Source organism: Martes martes (genome assembly GCF_963455335.1).
Source record: "Martes martes genome assembly, chromosome: 3".
NCBI classification, from domain to species: Eukaryota; Metazoa; Chordata; class Mammalia; order Carnivora; family Mustelidae; genus Martes; species Martes martes.
In genome coordinates, this window is record NC_137890.1 from 123,005,720 (window position 1) to 123,021,983 (window position 16,264).

At 41.9% G+C, this 16,264-nt stretch overlaps 1 protein-coding gene across 1 annotated transcript in view; it reads left to right on the top strand.

The window, feature by feature from the left end:
• TTN (titin) overlaps nt 1-16,264 on the top strand; it is a 272,495-nt gene that overhangs the window by 241,635 nt on the left and 14,596 nt on the right. The window contains exons 307-327 of the mRNA XM_080798480.1: nt 1,006-1,293; nt 1,410-1,709; nt 1,975-2,277; nt 2,377-2,682; nt 2,793-4,559; nt 4,876-5,169; nt 5,868-6,155; nt 6,277-6,576; nt 6,660-8,726; nt 8,823-9,125; nt 9,226-9,531; nt 9,640-9,930; nt 10,029-10,325; nt 10,453-10,758; nt 12,234-12,539; nt 12,622-12,903; nt 13,090-13,683; nt 13,803-14,090; nt 14,193-14,492; nt 14,919-15,221; nt 15,864-16,166. Of these exons, the coding sequence (XP_080654606.1) occupies nt 1,006-1,293; nt 1,410-1,709; nt 1,975-2,277; nt 2,377-2,682; nt 2,793-4,559; nt 4,876-5,169; nt 5,868-6,155; nt 6,277-6,576; nt 6,660-8,726; nt 8,823-9,125; nt 9,226-9,531; nt 9,640-9,930; nt 10,029-10,325; nt 10,453-10,758; nt 12,234-12,539; nt 12,622-12,903; nt 13,090-13,683; nt 13,803-14,090; nt 14,193-14,492; nt 14,919-15,221; nt 15,864-16,166 (9,792 nt within the window). The remainder of the gene's footprint in view (nt 1-1,005; nt 1,294-1,409; nt 1,710-1,974; nt 2,278-2,376; nt 2,683-2,792; nt 4,560-4,875; nt 5,170-5,867; nt 6,156-6,276; nt 6,577-6,659; nt 8,727-8,822; nt 9,126-9,225; nt 9,532-9,639; nt 9,931-10,028; nt 10,326-10,452; nt 10,759-12,233; nt 12,540-12,621; nt 12,904-13,089; nt 13,684-13,802; nt 14,091-14,192; nt 14,493-14,918; nt 15,222-15,863; nt 16,167-16,264) is intronic.

The following is a 16,264-nucleotide window of genomic DNA, read 5'->3' on the forward strand; positions in this document are numbered from 1 at the left end:
AATAGTATTAGCAGTAGCTAAAATTTACTGGACATTTTTCATGAATTCTCTCCCTTAATTTTAATAACCCTAACATTAGCCCATTCTACAGAACAGGAACTGAAGTTCAGAGCACTTATGTAACTTCCCTAACATAGAGAAGCTCATTAGTGTGGAGTGGGAATTCAAAGAGACTCCAGAACTCTCTCTACATTGCTATCATTCCAAAAAAAAAAAAAAAAACCATACTTGGCCATTCTGGAAAACCAGGAACACATTCAACTTCACAGCAGTTTCAAAATTAAACTTTCTTGAGGGTTAGGTATCCTGTGACACCTTGTCTAAAAGTTCCCCGTGTTCAAGGAGTCTCTCTGGTGTCCGGGCAAAAGTATCCCCTCCTGTTCTCATGCTCAGAATCCCAGGGCTGCTCTTTATGAATCAGGCTTTGTGGACACTGTTGTGAGACTGTGAAACAAGTCAAATTTAGTTCTGTTTCTCAAAAGTTCTAAGCAGCCTGGCAGAAAATCTGTCCAGTGAAATATAGAGCTCTGTGAGTAAAGAATTCAGACTTCAAGAGTCAGACTTGAACAACCCAAAGTTGAATGTCAGTGAACTGCGAAGGGAAAACTAGAATAGGAGGTAGTCCGAGGAAAAGAAAGGAGAACCTAGAATGAGACAAAATGTATGATGCAGCTTCTTCGAGGATGTTCTCACTACCGTATCCCATTCTGTCCCTGAAATTAAACACCCAATATACTTTAAAATACATTTCAAAGGCACTAAAGTGCCTGTGTGATTACTACAGTGTCACTGAAGGACAGAGCTTCCTCACAACCTTTCTTCCCCATCTGGATGGAAGCCTGGCTTCTAAAATTTAAATGTTTAAGATAATAAGTAAATAAAATTAGAACTATTATATACTTAGATATTACTTAGTAAAAGCCAATGACCTTACTTTGATGTTGCAATTATTTTTTTTTCCACGCTTGTGATCTTTTAAATATTTCTCATCTGTTTTTCCTACAGGTGGACCTGTAATTGATTTGCCTCTAGAATATACAGAGGTTGTCAAATACAGAGCAGGTACATCTGTGAAGCTCAGAGCTGGCATTTCTGGCAAACCTGAGCCTACAATTGAGTGGTATAAAGATGATAAAGAGTTACAAACCAATGCACTGGTGTGTGTCGAAAATACCACCGACCTTGCGTCTATACTCATCAAAGATGCAAGTCGCCTGAATAGTGGAAGCTATGAGCTAAAATTAAGGAATGCCATGGGCTCAGCCTCAGCCACCATCAGAGTACAGATCCTTGGTAGGTGCTGCTGATAGGCCAATGTCATATTTTGGCTGCCTAGAACTTAGCAATTTTAAATTAGTAGATTTTTAAAAAGTACTGACTGACATATTGTTTTATTCTTTCGTTCACAGACAAACCAGGACCTCCAGGTGGTCCCATTGAATTTAAGACGGTCACTGCTGAAAAAATAACCCTTCTCTGGCGCCCTCCAGCGGATGATGGTGGTGCAAAAATCACTCACTACATCGTGGAAAAACGTGAGACAAGCCGTGTAGTGTGGTCTATGGTCTCTGAAAATTTGGAAGAGTGCATCATAACCACCACCAAAATTATCAAAGGAAATGAATACATCTTCCGGGTTCGAGCCGTAAACAAATATGGAATTGGGGATCCACTGGAATCTGACCCCGTGGTAGCAAAGAATGCCTTTGGTGAGACATGAGTTCATCAGCAAACTGAAATCAAATGTTTGAAATTTTTCAAATGAATTACTCTGCTAGCTTGTATGTTTTCTCAGAATGATTTTCTTAGAATGTTTTCTTTTGTCTCACATCTCCCCTCACCGTCATCTTTGTCACAAAGGAAAGGGTAGTCAGTGAAACTAATATTCTTGCATAGGATTTGAAGATTGAAAGGTAGAATTTATCAGTGATGTCAATCCTTCAAACTCATTTTTTCCTTTTCCTTTCTAAATAGTTACTCCTGGGCCTCCAGGCATACCAGAGGTAACCAAGATCACCAAGAATTCAATGACTGTTGTCTGGAGCAGGCCAGTTGCAGATGGTGGCAGCGAAGTAAGCGGCTATTTCCTTGAGAAAAGAGACAAGAAGAGTCTAGCATGGTTTAAAGTCTTAAAGGAGACTATCCGTGACACCAGAGAGAAAGTGACCGGACTAACGGAAAACAGTGACTACCAATACCGAGTTTGTGCTGTAAATGCTGCCGGTCAGGGTCCATTTTCTGAACCATCTGACTTCTACAAAGCTGCCGATCCAATCGGTAAGTGCTCATCAACGCAGCATCCTCACCTATGTCTCCTTCATGTCCCTAAATTGTACATGACCGCATAATCACTGAATGTAATTCTGGTCATTCCAGACTCTCCAGGCCCGCCAGCTAAGATAAGAATCGCAGATTCAACCAAATCCTCCATCACTCTTGGCTGGAGTAAACCTGTCTATGATGGAGGCAGTGCTGTTACTGGATACGTTGTTGCGATGAGACAAGGAGAGGAAGAGGAATGGACTGTTGTCTCTACCAAGGGAGAAGTCAGAACCACAGAGTATGTGGTATCGAACCTGACACCTGGAGTCAACTACTACTTCCAGGTGTCTGCTGTAAACTGTGCTGGACAAGGAGAACCTATAGAAATGACTGAACCTGTGCAAGCTAAAGATATACTTGGTATGTACCTACTCGTATGATTGTGTTTGGTTTTTTTTTAATGAGAAAAAAGGAAATCATTCATTTTCTTGATTTAAAATTCAAAATGTATGTCCATTTTACGTCTACAGAGGAACCAGAGATCGACCTAGATGTGGCTCTCAGAACCTCTGTTATAGCTAAAGCTGGTGAAGACGTACAAGTGTTGATTCCCTTCAAAGGCAGACCTCCACCTACTGTCACATGGAGAAAAGACGAGAAGAATCTCGGCAGTGATGCCAGATACAACATTCAGAACACTGATTCATCTTCGTTACTCATCATTCCTCAAGTCACTCGCAACGATACAGGGAAATATATTCTCACAATAGAAAATGGCGTTGGTCAAGCAAAGTCTTCCACTGTGAGCGTTAAAGTGCTTGATACGCCAGCCGCCTGCCAGAAACTACAGGTGAAACATGTTTCTCGAGGCACAGTCACTCTGTTCTGGGATCCTCCTCTCATTGATGGAGGATCTCCCATAATCAATTATGTCATTGAAAAGAGGGATGCCACCAAGAGAACATGGTCTTCGGTGTCACACAAATGTACCAGTACAACCTTTAAGATAACAGATTTGTCAGAGAAAACTCCATTCTTCTTCAGAGTTCTTGCAGAAAACGAAATTGGAGTTGGGGAGCCCTGTGAAACTACAGAGCCAGTGAAGGCTGCTGAAGTCCCAGCTCCTATCCGTGATCTGTCAGTGAAAGACTCGACAAAGACATCTGTCACCCTGAGCTGGACCAAGCCTGACTTTGATGGTGGTAGCGTCATCACAGAATATGTTGTGGAAAGGAAAGGGAAAGGCGAACAAACATGGTCACATGCCGGCACAAGTAAGACCTGTGAAATTGAAGTTACCCAACTAAAGGAGCAGTCAGTCCTGGAATTCAGAGTGTCTGCCAAAAATGAGAAAGGACTGAGTGATGCTGTCACTATTGGGCCAATTACAGTGAAAGAACTTGTGATTACACCTGAAGTTGACCTGTCAGATATCCCTGGGGCACAGATCGCTGTGAGAATTGGGCATAATGTGCACCTCGAATTGCCTTATAAAGGAAAACCCAAACCATCTATCAGTTGGCTGAAAGACGGTTTGCCACTGAAAGAAAGCGAGCATGTTCGTTTCAGTAAAACTGAAAACAAAATTACTTTGAGTATTAAGAACGTCAAGAAAGAGAACGGAGGGAAATACACCCTTATTCTCGATAATGCTGTCTGTAGAAACGCCTATCCCATTACAATCATCACACTTGGCCCACCGTCCAAGCCCAAAGGGCCCATTCGATTTGATGAAATCAAGGCTGACAGTGTCATCATGTCCTGGGACGTGCCTGAAGATGACGGAGGAGGAGAAATTACCTGTTACAGCATTGAGAAGCGGGAAACTTCACAAACTAATTGGAAGATGGTGTGTTCAAGTGTTGCCCGGACGACTTTCAAAGTTCCTAATCTGGTCAAAGATGCTGAATACCAGTTTAGGGTTAGGGCGGAAAATAGATACGGAGTCAGCGAGCCACTTGTCTCAAACATAATTGTGGCGAAACACCAGTTCAGGATTCCTGGCCCCCCAGGAAAGCCAGTTGTATACAATGTGACTTCTGATGGCATGTCATTAACTTGGGATGCTCCCGTTTATGATGGTGGTTCAGAAGTTACTGGATTCCATGTTGAAAAGAAAGAAAGAAATAGCATCCTCTGGCAAAGAGTTAACACATCACCAATATCTGGAAGAGAATATAGAGTTACGGGACTCATGGAAGGCCTAGATTACCAGTTCCGTGTATATGCTGAAAATTCTGCTGGCCTAAGCTCACCCAGTGACCCAAGCAAATTTACTTTAGCTGTTTCTCCAGTAGGTAAGTAACTGAGTATTACTGGAATATATCTAGTTCAGCAACTGAATATCCTACTACAAACACACACTGCTTTTCTTCCACTTATCTGCTTCTCACCTATCTTCTGTCCACTCTCAAGAGCTGGTCGAGTAAAGCAAAGGGAATGATTTTAAGTCAGTCTAATCATTTCAAGTTCTTTTTAAAGCTTAGCTACAAAAAAAAATATGAAATTAAAATTAGCTTGGGGGATTTATTTATTTTTTTCTTCCACTGTGAATGAATTGATGATAGAAATGGATTACAGAAATGATAAGAGTTAATTTCCATACTTTTTTAGACCCTCCTGGCACTCCTGACTACATTGATGTCACCCGGGAAACCATCACACTTAAATGGAACCCACCCCTGCGTGACGGGGGCAGTAAGATTGTGGCCTACAGCATTGAGAAACGGCAAGGGAGCGATCGCTGGGTTAGATGCAACTTTACTGACGTCAGTGAATGCCAGTACACAGTCACAGGACTTAGTCCTGGGGACCGATACGAGTTCAGAATAATCGCAAGAAATGCCGTCGGTACCATAAGTCCGCCTTCACAGTCTTCTGGCGTTATCATGACAAGAGACGAAAATGGTGAGCATTTCCAACTGATCGCCAAACATGCTTAAGAGCAGTCATGTTTTTTAAAGATACTTTTGGCCCCGGTCTGAAACAGGGAAACAGGAACACCATTTCATATAGATTTCCCAGGGCTGCTATGTGGATGAATTAGATTTTCTACCTTTCAGATAAAAAGAAGGAAAAAAAATAAAAAACTAATTAGCATTGATTCTTTTTAACATGGTTATTGTTTCACTCTGTTCCCATATAAATAGCATACAAATGGGAAGGAGTTTTGAGTTTTGTAATTCCAGTCCTTTATAATAAAAACACTCTCAAGAATAACTGTCCAGCTTTTCTGAAGTACTAAAATACAGCATACCCCTATGGTACAGTCCTCACCTTGCTTTTGTGCAGCTGATGACCTCCTACAGGAACTTGTTTGAATATACAGCAGCATTAGGAAGTAAATGATCTATAAATATCTTCTAATTACAAATGGCAATGCAAGATTAATAACACGATAGACATAAAAAGGGGATGGCTTCATAGCATGCGGATGTTCCGCCCCATAATCTCGATTCTCAATTCTCAAACCTGCTTTCACAACAGGCTTTGGTAACACAGGATAAACATTACCCTTCCAGGCTTTAGGATATGGTGCTAATGAAAAACATGCTTATGTTTTTATCTAGCCAAACTAACACATATTATTTCTATATCTTTTATAGTTCCACCAACTGTAGAGTTTGGCCCTGAGTACTTTGATGGTCTCATTATTAAGTCTGGAGAGAGCCTCAGAATTAAAGCTTTGGTGCAGGGACGGCCAGTACCTCGAGTAACTTGGTTCAAAGATGGAGTAGAAATTGAAAAGAAGATGAATATGGAAATAACTGATGTCCTAGGATCCACCAGCCTTTTTGTTAGAGATGCTACCCGGGACCATCGTGGTGTATATTGTGTGGAAGCCAAAAATGCATCTGGCTCCTCAAAAGCAGAAATTACGGTGAAAGTACAAGGTACTTCTGAAACAACTTCTTAATCTTATAATTTATAGGACTTATAATTTATAATTTATAGACATGCCTGATTGCACTTTAAGGGGCAAGGAAAAATTAACTCTGGAACCTTTTCTTACAGATACACCAGGAAAAGTAGTTGGGCCAATAAGATTCACCAATATCACTGGCGAGAAGATGACCCTGTGGTGGGATGCTCCTGTCAATGACGGCTGTGCTCCCGTCACTCACTACATCATTGAGAAACGGGAAACCAGCAGACTTGCTTGGGCACTAATTGAGGATAACTGCCAGGCCCACAGCTATACTGCCACCAAACTAATAAATGGCAATGAATACCAATTCCGTGTTTCTGCAGTTAACAAGTTTGGTGTTGGGAGGCCCCTTGATTCTGACCCAGTAGTTGCTCAAATACAATACAGTAAGTATCTGTTTTTTCCTAAGGGGTACCATGTTGTAAGATTAACTTCCAGTCCATGTGTCTAATTTGTCTTAATTTTACAGCTGTTCCTGATGCCCCCGGCACTCCAGAACCTAGTAATGTAACTGGCAATAGCATTACCCTGACATGGGCAAGGCCAGAATCAGATGGTGGCAACGAAATTCAACAATACATTCTTGAAAGGAGAGAAAAGAAAAGCACACGATGGGTAAAAGTGATCAGCAAACGACCAATCTCTGAAACAAGATTCAAAGTCACTGGTCTGATAGAGGGCAATGAGTATGAATTCCATGTCATGGCTGAAAATGCAGCAGGAGTGGGACCTGCAAGCGGTATCTCAAGACTAATCAAATGTCGAGAGCCGGTAAGCCCACCAAGTGCTCCCACTGTGGTCAAGGTGACTGACACGTCCAAGACAACCGTGAGCTTAGAATGGTCTAAGCCAGTGTTTGATGGCGGCATGGAAATAATTGGATATATCATTGAAATGTGCAAAGCTGACTTAGGAGACTGGCAAAAGGTAAATGCAGAGGCGTGTGTGAAAACGAGATACACCGTCACTGACCTGCAAGCAGGTGAAGAATACAAATTCCGGGTTAGTGCTATCAACGGTGCCGGAAAAGGAGAGAGCAGCGAAGTAACTGGCGCAATTAAAGCAGTTGACCGATTAGCAGCTCCTGAGTTAGACATTGATGCAAACTTCAAGCAGACCCATATTGTTAGAGCTGGGGCCAGTATCCGCCTCTTCATTGCCTACCAGGGTAGACCCACTCCTACAGCTGTGTGGACCAAGTCTGACTCCAACCTGAGCATTCGGGCTGACATTCACACAACAGACTCCTTCAGCACCCTCACTGTGGAAAACTGCAACAGAAATGATGCAGGGAAATACACCCTTACCGTAGAAAACAACAGTGGTAGTAAGTCAATCACATTCACTGTAAAGGTGCTAGACACTCCAGGCCCACCTGGCCCAATCACTTTCAAGGATGTGACCCGCGGATCTGTTACACTGATGTGGGATGCTCCTATCCTTGACGGGGGTGCCCGAATCCATCATTATGTGGTAGAAAAACGAGAAGCAAGTCGTCGTAGCTGGCAGGCTATCAGTGAAAAATGCACTCGTCAGATCCTCAAGGTCAGTGACCTGGCAGAAGGCGTTCCATACTATTTCCGTGTTTCTGCCGAAAATGAGTACGGTGTGGGTGAACCCTATGAAATGCCAGAACCGATCGTAGCCACAGAACAGCCTGCTCCACCTAAGAGACTTGACATAATTGACACAAGCAAATCCTCAGCAGTCTTAGCATGGCTTAAACCCGACCATGATGGAGGCAGCCGGATCACTGGCTACCTTCTCGAAATGAAACAAAAGGGATCTGACTTCTGGGTCGAGGCTGGTCGCACCAAACAGATGACTTTCACAGTGGAGCGCCTGGTTGAGAATACTGAATATGAATTCCGTGTGAAGGCCAAGAATGATGCTGGCTACAGCGAACCCAGGGAAGCCTTCTCCTCCGTCATCATCAAGGAGCCTCAAATTGAGCCCACTGCTGATCTCACTGGAATTACTAATCAGCTCATAACTTGCAAAGCAGGAAGCACATTTACCATTGATGTCCCAATCACTGGTCGTCCTGCTCCCAAAGTAACATGGAAGCTTGAAGAAATGAGACTTAAGGAGACAGATCGAGTGAGTATCACAACAACAAAAGACAGAACCACCCTGTCTGTAAAGGATAGCATGAGAGGTGACTCTGGACGATACTTCTTGACCCTGGAAAATACAGCTGGTGTTAAAACATTTACCATCACAGTTGTGGTCATTGGAAGGCCAGGCCCAGTAACTGGCCCCATTGAGGTCTCATCTGTCTCGGCTGAATCGTGTGTCCTGTCATGGGCTGAACCTAAAGATGATGGAGGCACTGACATTACCAATTACATAGTTGAAAAACGTGAATCGGGTACAACAGCTTGGCAGCTTGTCAATTCCAGTGTCAAGCGCACTCAGATTAAAGTCACTCATCTCACAAAATACATGGAATATTCTTTCCGGGTCAGTTCGGAGAACAGATTTGGTGTCAGCAAGCCTCTAGAATCGGCACCAATAATTGCGGAGCATCCATTCGGTGAGAAAAATAAAAATATTTCAAACTCCATTATTAAGTATTTCCCCTGAATTTTACAAAATTGTATTCATATTTGATACCTTTGTTTGTATTTAGTCCCACCAAGTGCTCCTACCAGACCTGAAGTTTACCATGTGTCTGCCAATGCCATGTCCATTCGTTGGGAAGAACCTTACCATGATGGTGGCAGTAAAATCATTGGCTACTGGGTTGAGAAGAAAGAACGGAACACCATTCTTTGGGTGAAAGAAAACAAAGTGCCATGCTTAGAGTGCAACTACAAAGTGAGTGGTTTGGTAGAAGGACTTGAATACCAGTTCAGAACATATGCACTCAATGCTGCAGGTGTTAGCAAAGCCAGTGAAGCTTCAAGACCTATGATGGCTCAAAACCCAGTTGGTATGTATCAAAATTGAATGGGTACATTAGTTTATCATCATCATCGACACTAGAATTCAGAGTTGTATTTTTTTTAACTTGACTTTCGCATCCCTTCCAGATGCACCAGGAAGACCAGAGGTGACAGATGTCACAAGATCAACTGTGTCACTGATTTGGTCTGCCCCGGTTTATGATGGTGGCAGCAAGGTGGTAGGCTACATCGTAGAGCGTAAGCCCGTCAGTGAGGTTGGAGATGGTCGCTGGCTAAAATGCAACTATACCATTGTATCCGACAATTTCTTCACTGTGACTGCTCTCAGTGAAGGAGACACTTACGAATTCCGTGTGTTGGCTAAGAATGCAGCAGGAGTAATTAGCAAAGGATCAGAATCCACAGGCCCTGTCACTTGCAGAGATGAATACGGTAAAAAAAATAATAATAAAATAATAATCAATGTACTCCTTTTAAATGATCACAATTTTTGAAAATAAATGGTCCTATATTTATTCATATCCATTCTGTCTATGACAGCTCCACCCAAAGCTGAACTGGATGCCAGATTACAGGGTGACCTGGTTACCATCAGAGCAGGCTCGGATCTCGTCCTCGATGCTGCAGTTGGTGGCAAACCTGAACCCAAAATTATCTGGACCAAAGGGGACAAGGAACTAGATCTCTGTGAAAAAGTCTCTTTGCAGTATACAGGCAAGCGTGCAACTGCTGTGATCAAGTTCTGTGACAGAAGTGACAGCGGAAAATACACATTAACAGTGAAGAATGCCAGTGGGACCAAGGCCGTGTCTGTCGTGGTCAAAGTTCTTGGTAAGCCTGTCAGATGTTCTTTTAGTTTGTATAGCATTTTCATGTGTGGGTAGAAAAAAAACATCTGAATCACTGCTTGCCATTGACACCTGTTTCAGATTCCCCTGGCCCATGTGGAAAGCTCACCGTCAGCAGAGTGACAGAGGAAAAGTGCACTTTAGCCTGGAGCCTTCCTCAGGAAGATGGAGGGGCAGAAATAACTCACTACATCGTGGAAAGACGAGAGACTAGCAGGCTCAACTGGGTGATCGTTGAAGGCGAATGCCCAACCCTGTCCCATGTCGTTACCAGACTCATCAAGAACAATGAGTACATATTCCGAGTGCGGGCAGTGAACAAATATGGCCCTGGTGTGCCTGTTGAATCAGAGCCAATCGTAGCCAGAAACTCATTCAGTGAGTATTAAGACTCTGAAACAACTTGGTAGTTAAATATGATGGGATCAGGGGTGAGGGGGACTATCCTATCAATAGTGATTTTGTGTAATTCTGACCATCCTCACTTTCATAAAAATATAAACAGCTATTCCATCACAACCGGGTATACCCGAAGAAGTTGGGGCCGGCAAAGAGCATATCATCATCCAGTGGACAAAACCTGAATCGGATGGAGGTAATGAGATCAACAACTATCTAGTAGACAAACGTGAGAAAAAGAGCCTGCGCTGGACACGTGTCAACAAAGACTACGTGGTATATGATACCAGGCTGAAGGTGACTGGCCTCATGGAAGGTTGTGATTACCAGTTCCGGGTCACCGCGGTGAACGCTGCTGGTAACAGTGAACCCAGCGAAGCTTCCAACTTTATCTCATGCCGAGAACCATCATGTGAGTTCTAAGAATCAGACATAAACCTCATGCCCATTAAAACCATGTTATAAATTTTCCAATATACCATTTCCAAGAACCTCTAGAATTTATGAATGATCTAGAAAAGCATATGCTTATTAGAGGGATCTTAAATATAGGTAAGCCAGAACATTTTAACCACTATTTCTGTTGATAAGTTGGCAGTTACGTTGCTAAAAATTATCACAGTATTTTCCAGTCTATGAAAAAATAAATTATTTTACTACCAATATGAGAGATATAATTTATGAATATTCCTAAAAATGGGAAAAATGTGGCATAGTGATAATAATTACTAAAAAGAAAAAAGATGTCTTGTTTAAGAAGAGCATAAAGGTTAGTATTCTAATAAGTGCCTAACAAAATTGTCACAAGAGCTTCAAAAATAAGTGGCAAATCCTTGTATAGAGTTTGAGTCTGACTAAAAAGAATAAACCACTGTGACTGAATAGGGGAAGAGGAGGAAACCACTTTGCGTACTCATTAGAAACACAGAGGTGACAAGTGTTACTAACCCTGTGGAAGCTGAGTGACCAAGGGAAGGTGCCTGAGAACAGGTATTTTAAGCAGTGAGCGGAGCTAGAAGAATCCAACATAGCTAGCCAAAGTAGCAGGAAGAAACCATTTACCTTTCTAAGGAAATGTAATTTTTTAAGTAAAATAATAATGATGTTGATATATGAATAATAATAATATGAATGATAATGATATAGCATTCAGCACTGTCCTATAATATCAGAAGAGCCCAGTTATACAGATTATCTTGGTGAGTGTGGACAAAAAACAAAAATGCCTTAACCTTACTCTTCTGGGGGTGGGAGAATCAGAAGAAAGGGAAAGTGACCACATACTTGTGGGTTAAGATGCAGAGATCATAGGGTGACTTCTATTCTTATGACCAATAAGGATACAACTTAGTGAATCCTTTTTTTTTTTTTTATTTTAATCCTTTACTACACTATACAAGACCAGTGCTCTAACCACTGAGCTATGGAGCCTGCCTCCTTTACTACACTATAAAAAGACCTTTTAAAATATTGACTTTAGGGGCGCCTGGGTGGCTCAGTGGGTTAAAGCCGCTGCCTTCGGCTCAGGTCATGATCCCAGTGTCCTGGGATCGAGCCCCGCATCGGGCTCTCTGCTCAGCAGGGAGCCTGCTTCCTCCCTTCTCTCTCTGCCTGCCTCTCTGCTTACTTGTGATCTGTCTGTCAAATAGATAAATAAAATCTTTTAAAAAAAAAATAAAAATAAAAAAAAAATGTTTAAAATATTGACTTTAATAAGTCACAGGGTTGTTCCCCCGCCCCAAACCTTATTAAAAGACCTTTTGAAATACTGGTGGCAGTGGTTGGGGGGGATAATAATGCCTTTGTGAATCTTGAAAACCCAAAATATAAATCTCAAACCTTCCTGATTTGTATAATATGTGAACTCCCCCTTTTTAAATTCCATAGATACCCCTGGACCACCTTCTGCTCCGAGAGTTGTGGATACCACCAAGACCAGCATTAGTTTGGCATGGACCAAGCCCATGTATGATGGTGGCATTGACATCACAGGATATGTTCTTGAAATGCAAGAGAAAGACACTGATCACTGGTACCGAGTGCATACCAATGCCACAATAAGAAATACTGAATTCACTGTGCCAGAGCTTAAAATGGGCCAGAAATACTCCTTCAGGGTTGCTGCTGTGAATGCGAAGGGTATAAGTGAATACAGCGAGTCAACTGCTGAAATTGAGCCCGTGGAAAGGCTAGGTATTTATAATAAAAGCTTTTAGGTGAATTTTTTTTCTTATTGTACCTGTTCATAAATTAAGTTTTGACATTCGCTTTCCAGAAATACCAGACCTAGAGCTTGCTGATGATTTAAAGAAGACTGTGACCATCAGAGCTGGGGCCTCATTGCGCCTGATGGTGTCTGTGTCTGGAAGACCACCTCCCGTCATCACATGGAGCAAGAAGGGCATTGATCTTGCAAACCGGGCCATTATTGACACCACTGACAGCTACTCTTTACTCATTGTGGACAAAGTTAACCGGTACGATGCTGGAAAATACACTATTGAAGCCGAAAATCAATCTGGCAAGAAATCAGCAACAGTCCTTGTTAAAGTATACGGTAAGTATTTGTCTTAAAATGGACTACACTGTGAGTAGATTTCTTAAAAAAAAAATACCCCTTGACCTAGGATTGGTCACCCCTCTAGAGAGAAACCATGTTGAATACATGTTCCTGAAAAACACAAAACAAAAAGCTACCAACCAACCGGCAAATAAGTATGAATCTTACGTTCTATTTTTTTAGATACTCCTGGTCCCTGTCCTTCAGTGAGAGTTAAAGAAGTATCAAGAGATTCTGTGACCATTACCTGGGAAATTCCCACAATTGATGGTGGAGCTCCTGTCAACAATTACATTATTGAGAAACGTGAAGCTGCCATGAGAGCATTCAAAACAGTAACTACCAAATGCAGCAAGACACTTTACCGAATTTCCGGACTTGTAGAAGGAACCATGTACTATTTCCGAGTGTTGCCGGAAAATATTTATGGCATAGGGGAACCGTGTGAAACATCTGATGCAGTTCTGGTCTCAGAAGTACCTCTGGTGCCTACAAAGCTAGAAGTGGTCGATGTCACCAAATCAACTGTCACTCTGGCCTGGGAAAAACCACTCTACGATGGTGGTAGCCGACTCACGGGATATGTCCTTGAGGCCTGCAAAGCTGGCACTGAGAGGTGGATGAAGGTTGTCACCTTAAAACCCACAGTCCTAGAGCACACTGTTATTTCCTTAAACGAAGGTGAACAGTACCTATTTAGAGTAAGGGCACAAAATGAGAAAGGCGTGTCAGAGCCAAGAGAGATCGTCACAGCCGTGACTGTACAAGACCTCAGAGGTATGTACCAAATCACCAAAAACATCCATAACAATGATATAAAGAAAACATTCAGAATTCATGATACTTTGTCACTAGAAATAATGCTTAAGAATTAAGGCCTGCTTTCTTTCTCTTAGTGTTGCCAACAATCGATCTTTCTACAATGCCTCAGAAGACCATTCATGTCCCAGCCGGCAGACCAGTGGAGCTCGTGATACCAATCGCTGGTCGCCCACCTCCTGCTGCTTCCTGGTTCTTTGCTGGTTCAAAACTAAGAGAATCAGAGCGTGTCATGGTTGAAACTCATAGTAAAGTAGCCAAATTAACCATCCGTGAAACCACCATCAGAGATACTGGAGAATATACACTTGAACTGAAGAATGTCACTGGAACTACTTCAGAGACCATTAAAGTTATCATTCTTGGTAAGGATGTGTGACAAAGACACATGTGAGTTGTTGATGTTCAGTCACCCGATTGTGATTTGAAGTGAAAATTAATTTTCCGGATTTCTTTCTCTTTCATAGACAAGCCTGGTCCTCCAACTGGGCCTATTAAGATTGATGAAATTGATGCTACTTCAATTACCATTTCCTGGGAGCCACCCAAATTGGATGGTGGCGCTCCATTGAGTGGTTATGTGGTCGAACAGCGTGATGCCCATCGTCCAGGATGGCTGCCAGTGTCTGAATCCGTGACTAGACAGACATTTAAGTTTACCAGACTCACTGAAGGCAATGAGTATGTGTTCCGCGTGGCTGCAACGAACCGCTTCGGGATTGGCTCTTACTTGCAGTCTGAGGTCATAGAATGTCGCAGCAGCATCAGTAAGTGCTTGGACTCTTAAGGCTACCATTCTCCCCACCTGATTCTGAAAGTTGACAGAAGGGAATTTGTTTTTACTATGTACTAAGGAAAAAGAGGTCCTAGGGTCTTTCTAAAGTTTCCTGGAGGTTTTCAACAGCGTTTTTTTGTTTGTTTTAATGAAAAAGAGGAAGGAGAAAAGGAATGAGGGAGACAGGGGGGACTGGCTAGGTTATAGTGAGGGAAAAAAATACAGAATACATGCCTAGTAAATGTTTACAAAATTAAAGAAAATGAGGAACCTCAAGAAAAGTACAAAAACAAAAAACATTGAAAAAATATTCACAAGTCTTATATGCTATTTAAAAGGCTAAGACATACTTACAGAAATGTGTGAGTCTTTAATTTATTCTCATTGCCATAATGTGTTTACCTCTGTCTGACTGCAGGTATTCCTGGACCTCCAGAAACATTACAAATATTTGATGTCTCCCGTGATGGCATGACACTGACTTGGTATCCACCAGAAAACGATGGTGGCTCCCAAGTGACTGGATATATCATAGAGCGCAAAGAAGTGAGAGCAGATCGATGGGTCCGTGTAAATAAAGTACCAGTGACAATGACACGGTACCGTTCCACTGGCCTTATTGAAGGCTTAGAATATGAACACCGTGTCACAGCCATTAACGTGAGAGGGACTGGGAAACCAAGTCGTCCTTCCAAACCCATCGTTGCCATGGATCCAATTGGTAAATACATTGTGTATAGGTCAATTTTTTGAGGTATAATTTAAACGTAGTAAAATTTATCCTTCTGAAATTCTAAGTTTTGAAAAGGTCCTATTGTGTAAGCACCACCATGGTCAAAATATAGAGTTCTTAAAAATTAATCAATTAATAAATAATAATAAATTATTAAAATAATAAATTAATATATATATATATAGAGAGAGAGAGAGAGAGTTCTTCCATCAGCTCAGAAATTTCAGTTGTGGATCCCCTCCCCACTCCAGCCCCTAGCAGCTTTGGGCAAGTAACTTTTTGTATTATCCTCTTGAATCTATTGCGCGTTCTTTAAAATGGGACTTATAATACATGCCCTATATCAGTGCTTAGTTCTTTGAATAAGTTACTACTCCTAAAAGCACTTTGAGAGCTGATGATAAATGTAAGATGGCAGTAGTGATCATAAATAAAGCACATTTAAGACTGAGGAAAAAGCAAGAGCTTTAAGTATTATTAACTGATAAAATGAATAAAATTTTAACAAAAAACTGTATTGTAATGCTGATAGTTCACGTTTACACAGTTCATCACATATTAGGTGGCACAGTTGATTTTCAGCTTGGCAGCAACTTTAACAATATCTAATTGTCTTATTCTTAACCCCAGCTCCTCCAGGAAAGCCGCAAAACCCAAGAGTTACTGATACAACAAGGACATCAGTCTCCCTGGCCTGGAGTGTTCCAGAAGATGAAGGAGGATCTAAAGTCACAGGCTACTTGATTGAAATGCAAAAAGTAGATCAACACGAATGGACCAAATGTAACACCACCCCAACCAAGATTCGGGAGTATACCCTAACACATCTACCTCAGGGCGCTGAATACAGATTCCGTGTCCTAGCTTGTAACGCTGGTGGACCTGGGGAGCCCGCTGAGGTACCAGGAACAGTCAAAGTCACCGAAATGCTTGGTAAGAAATATGATCGCTTACTTTCTGTGAATAATTGCCTTAAGATTTATTTCTTACCATCCCACCCCACCGCCTAAGAAATGCTAATTGTGACTGGA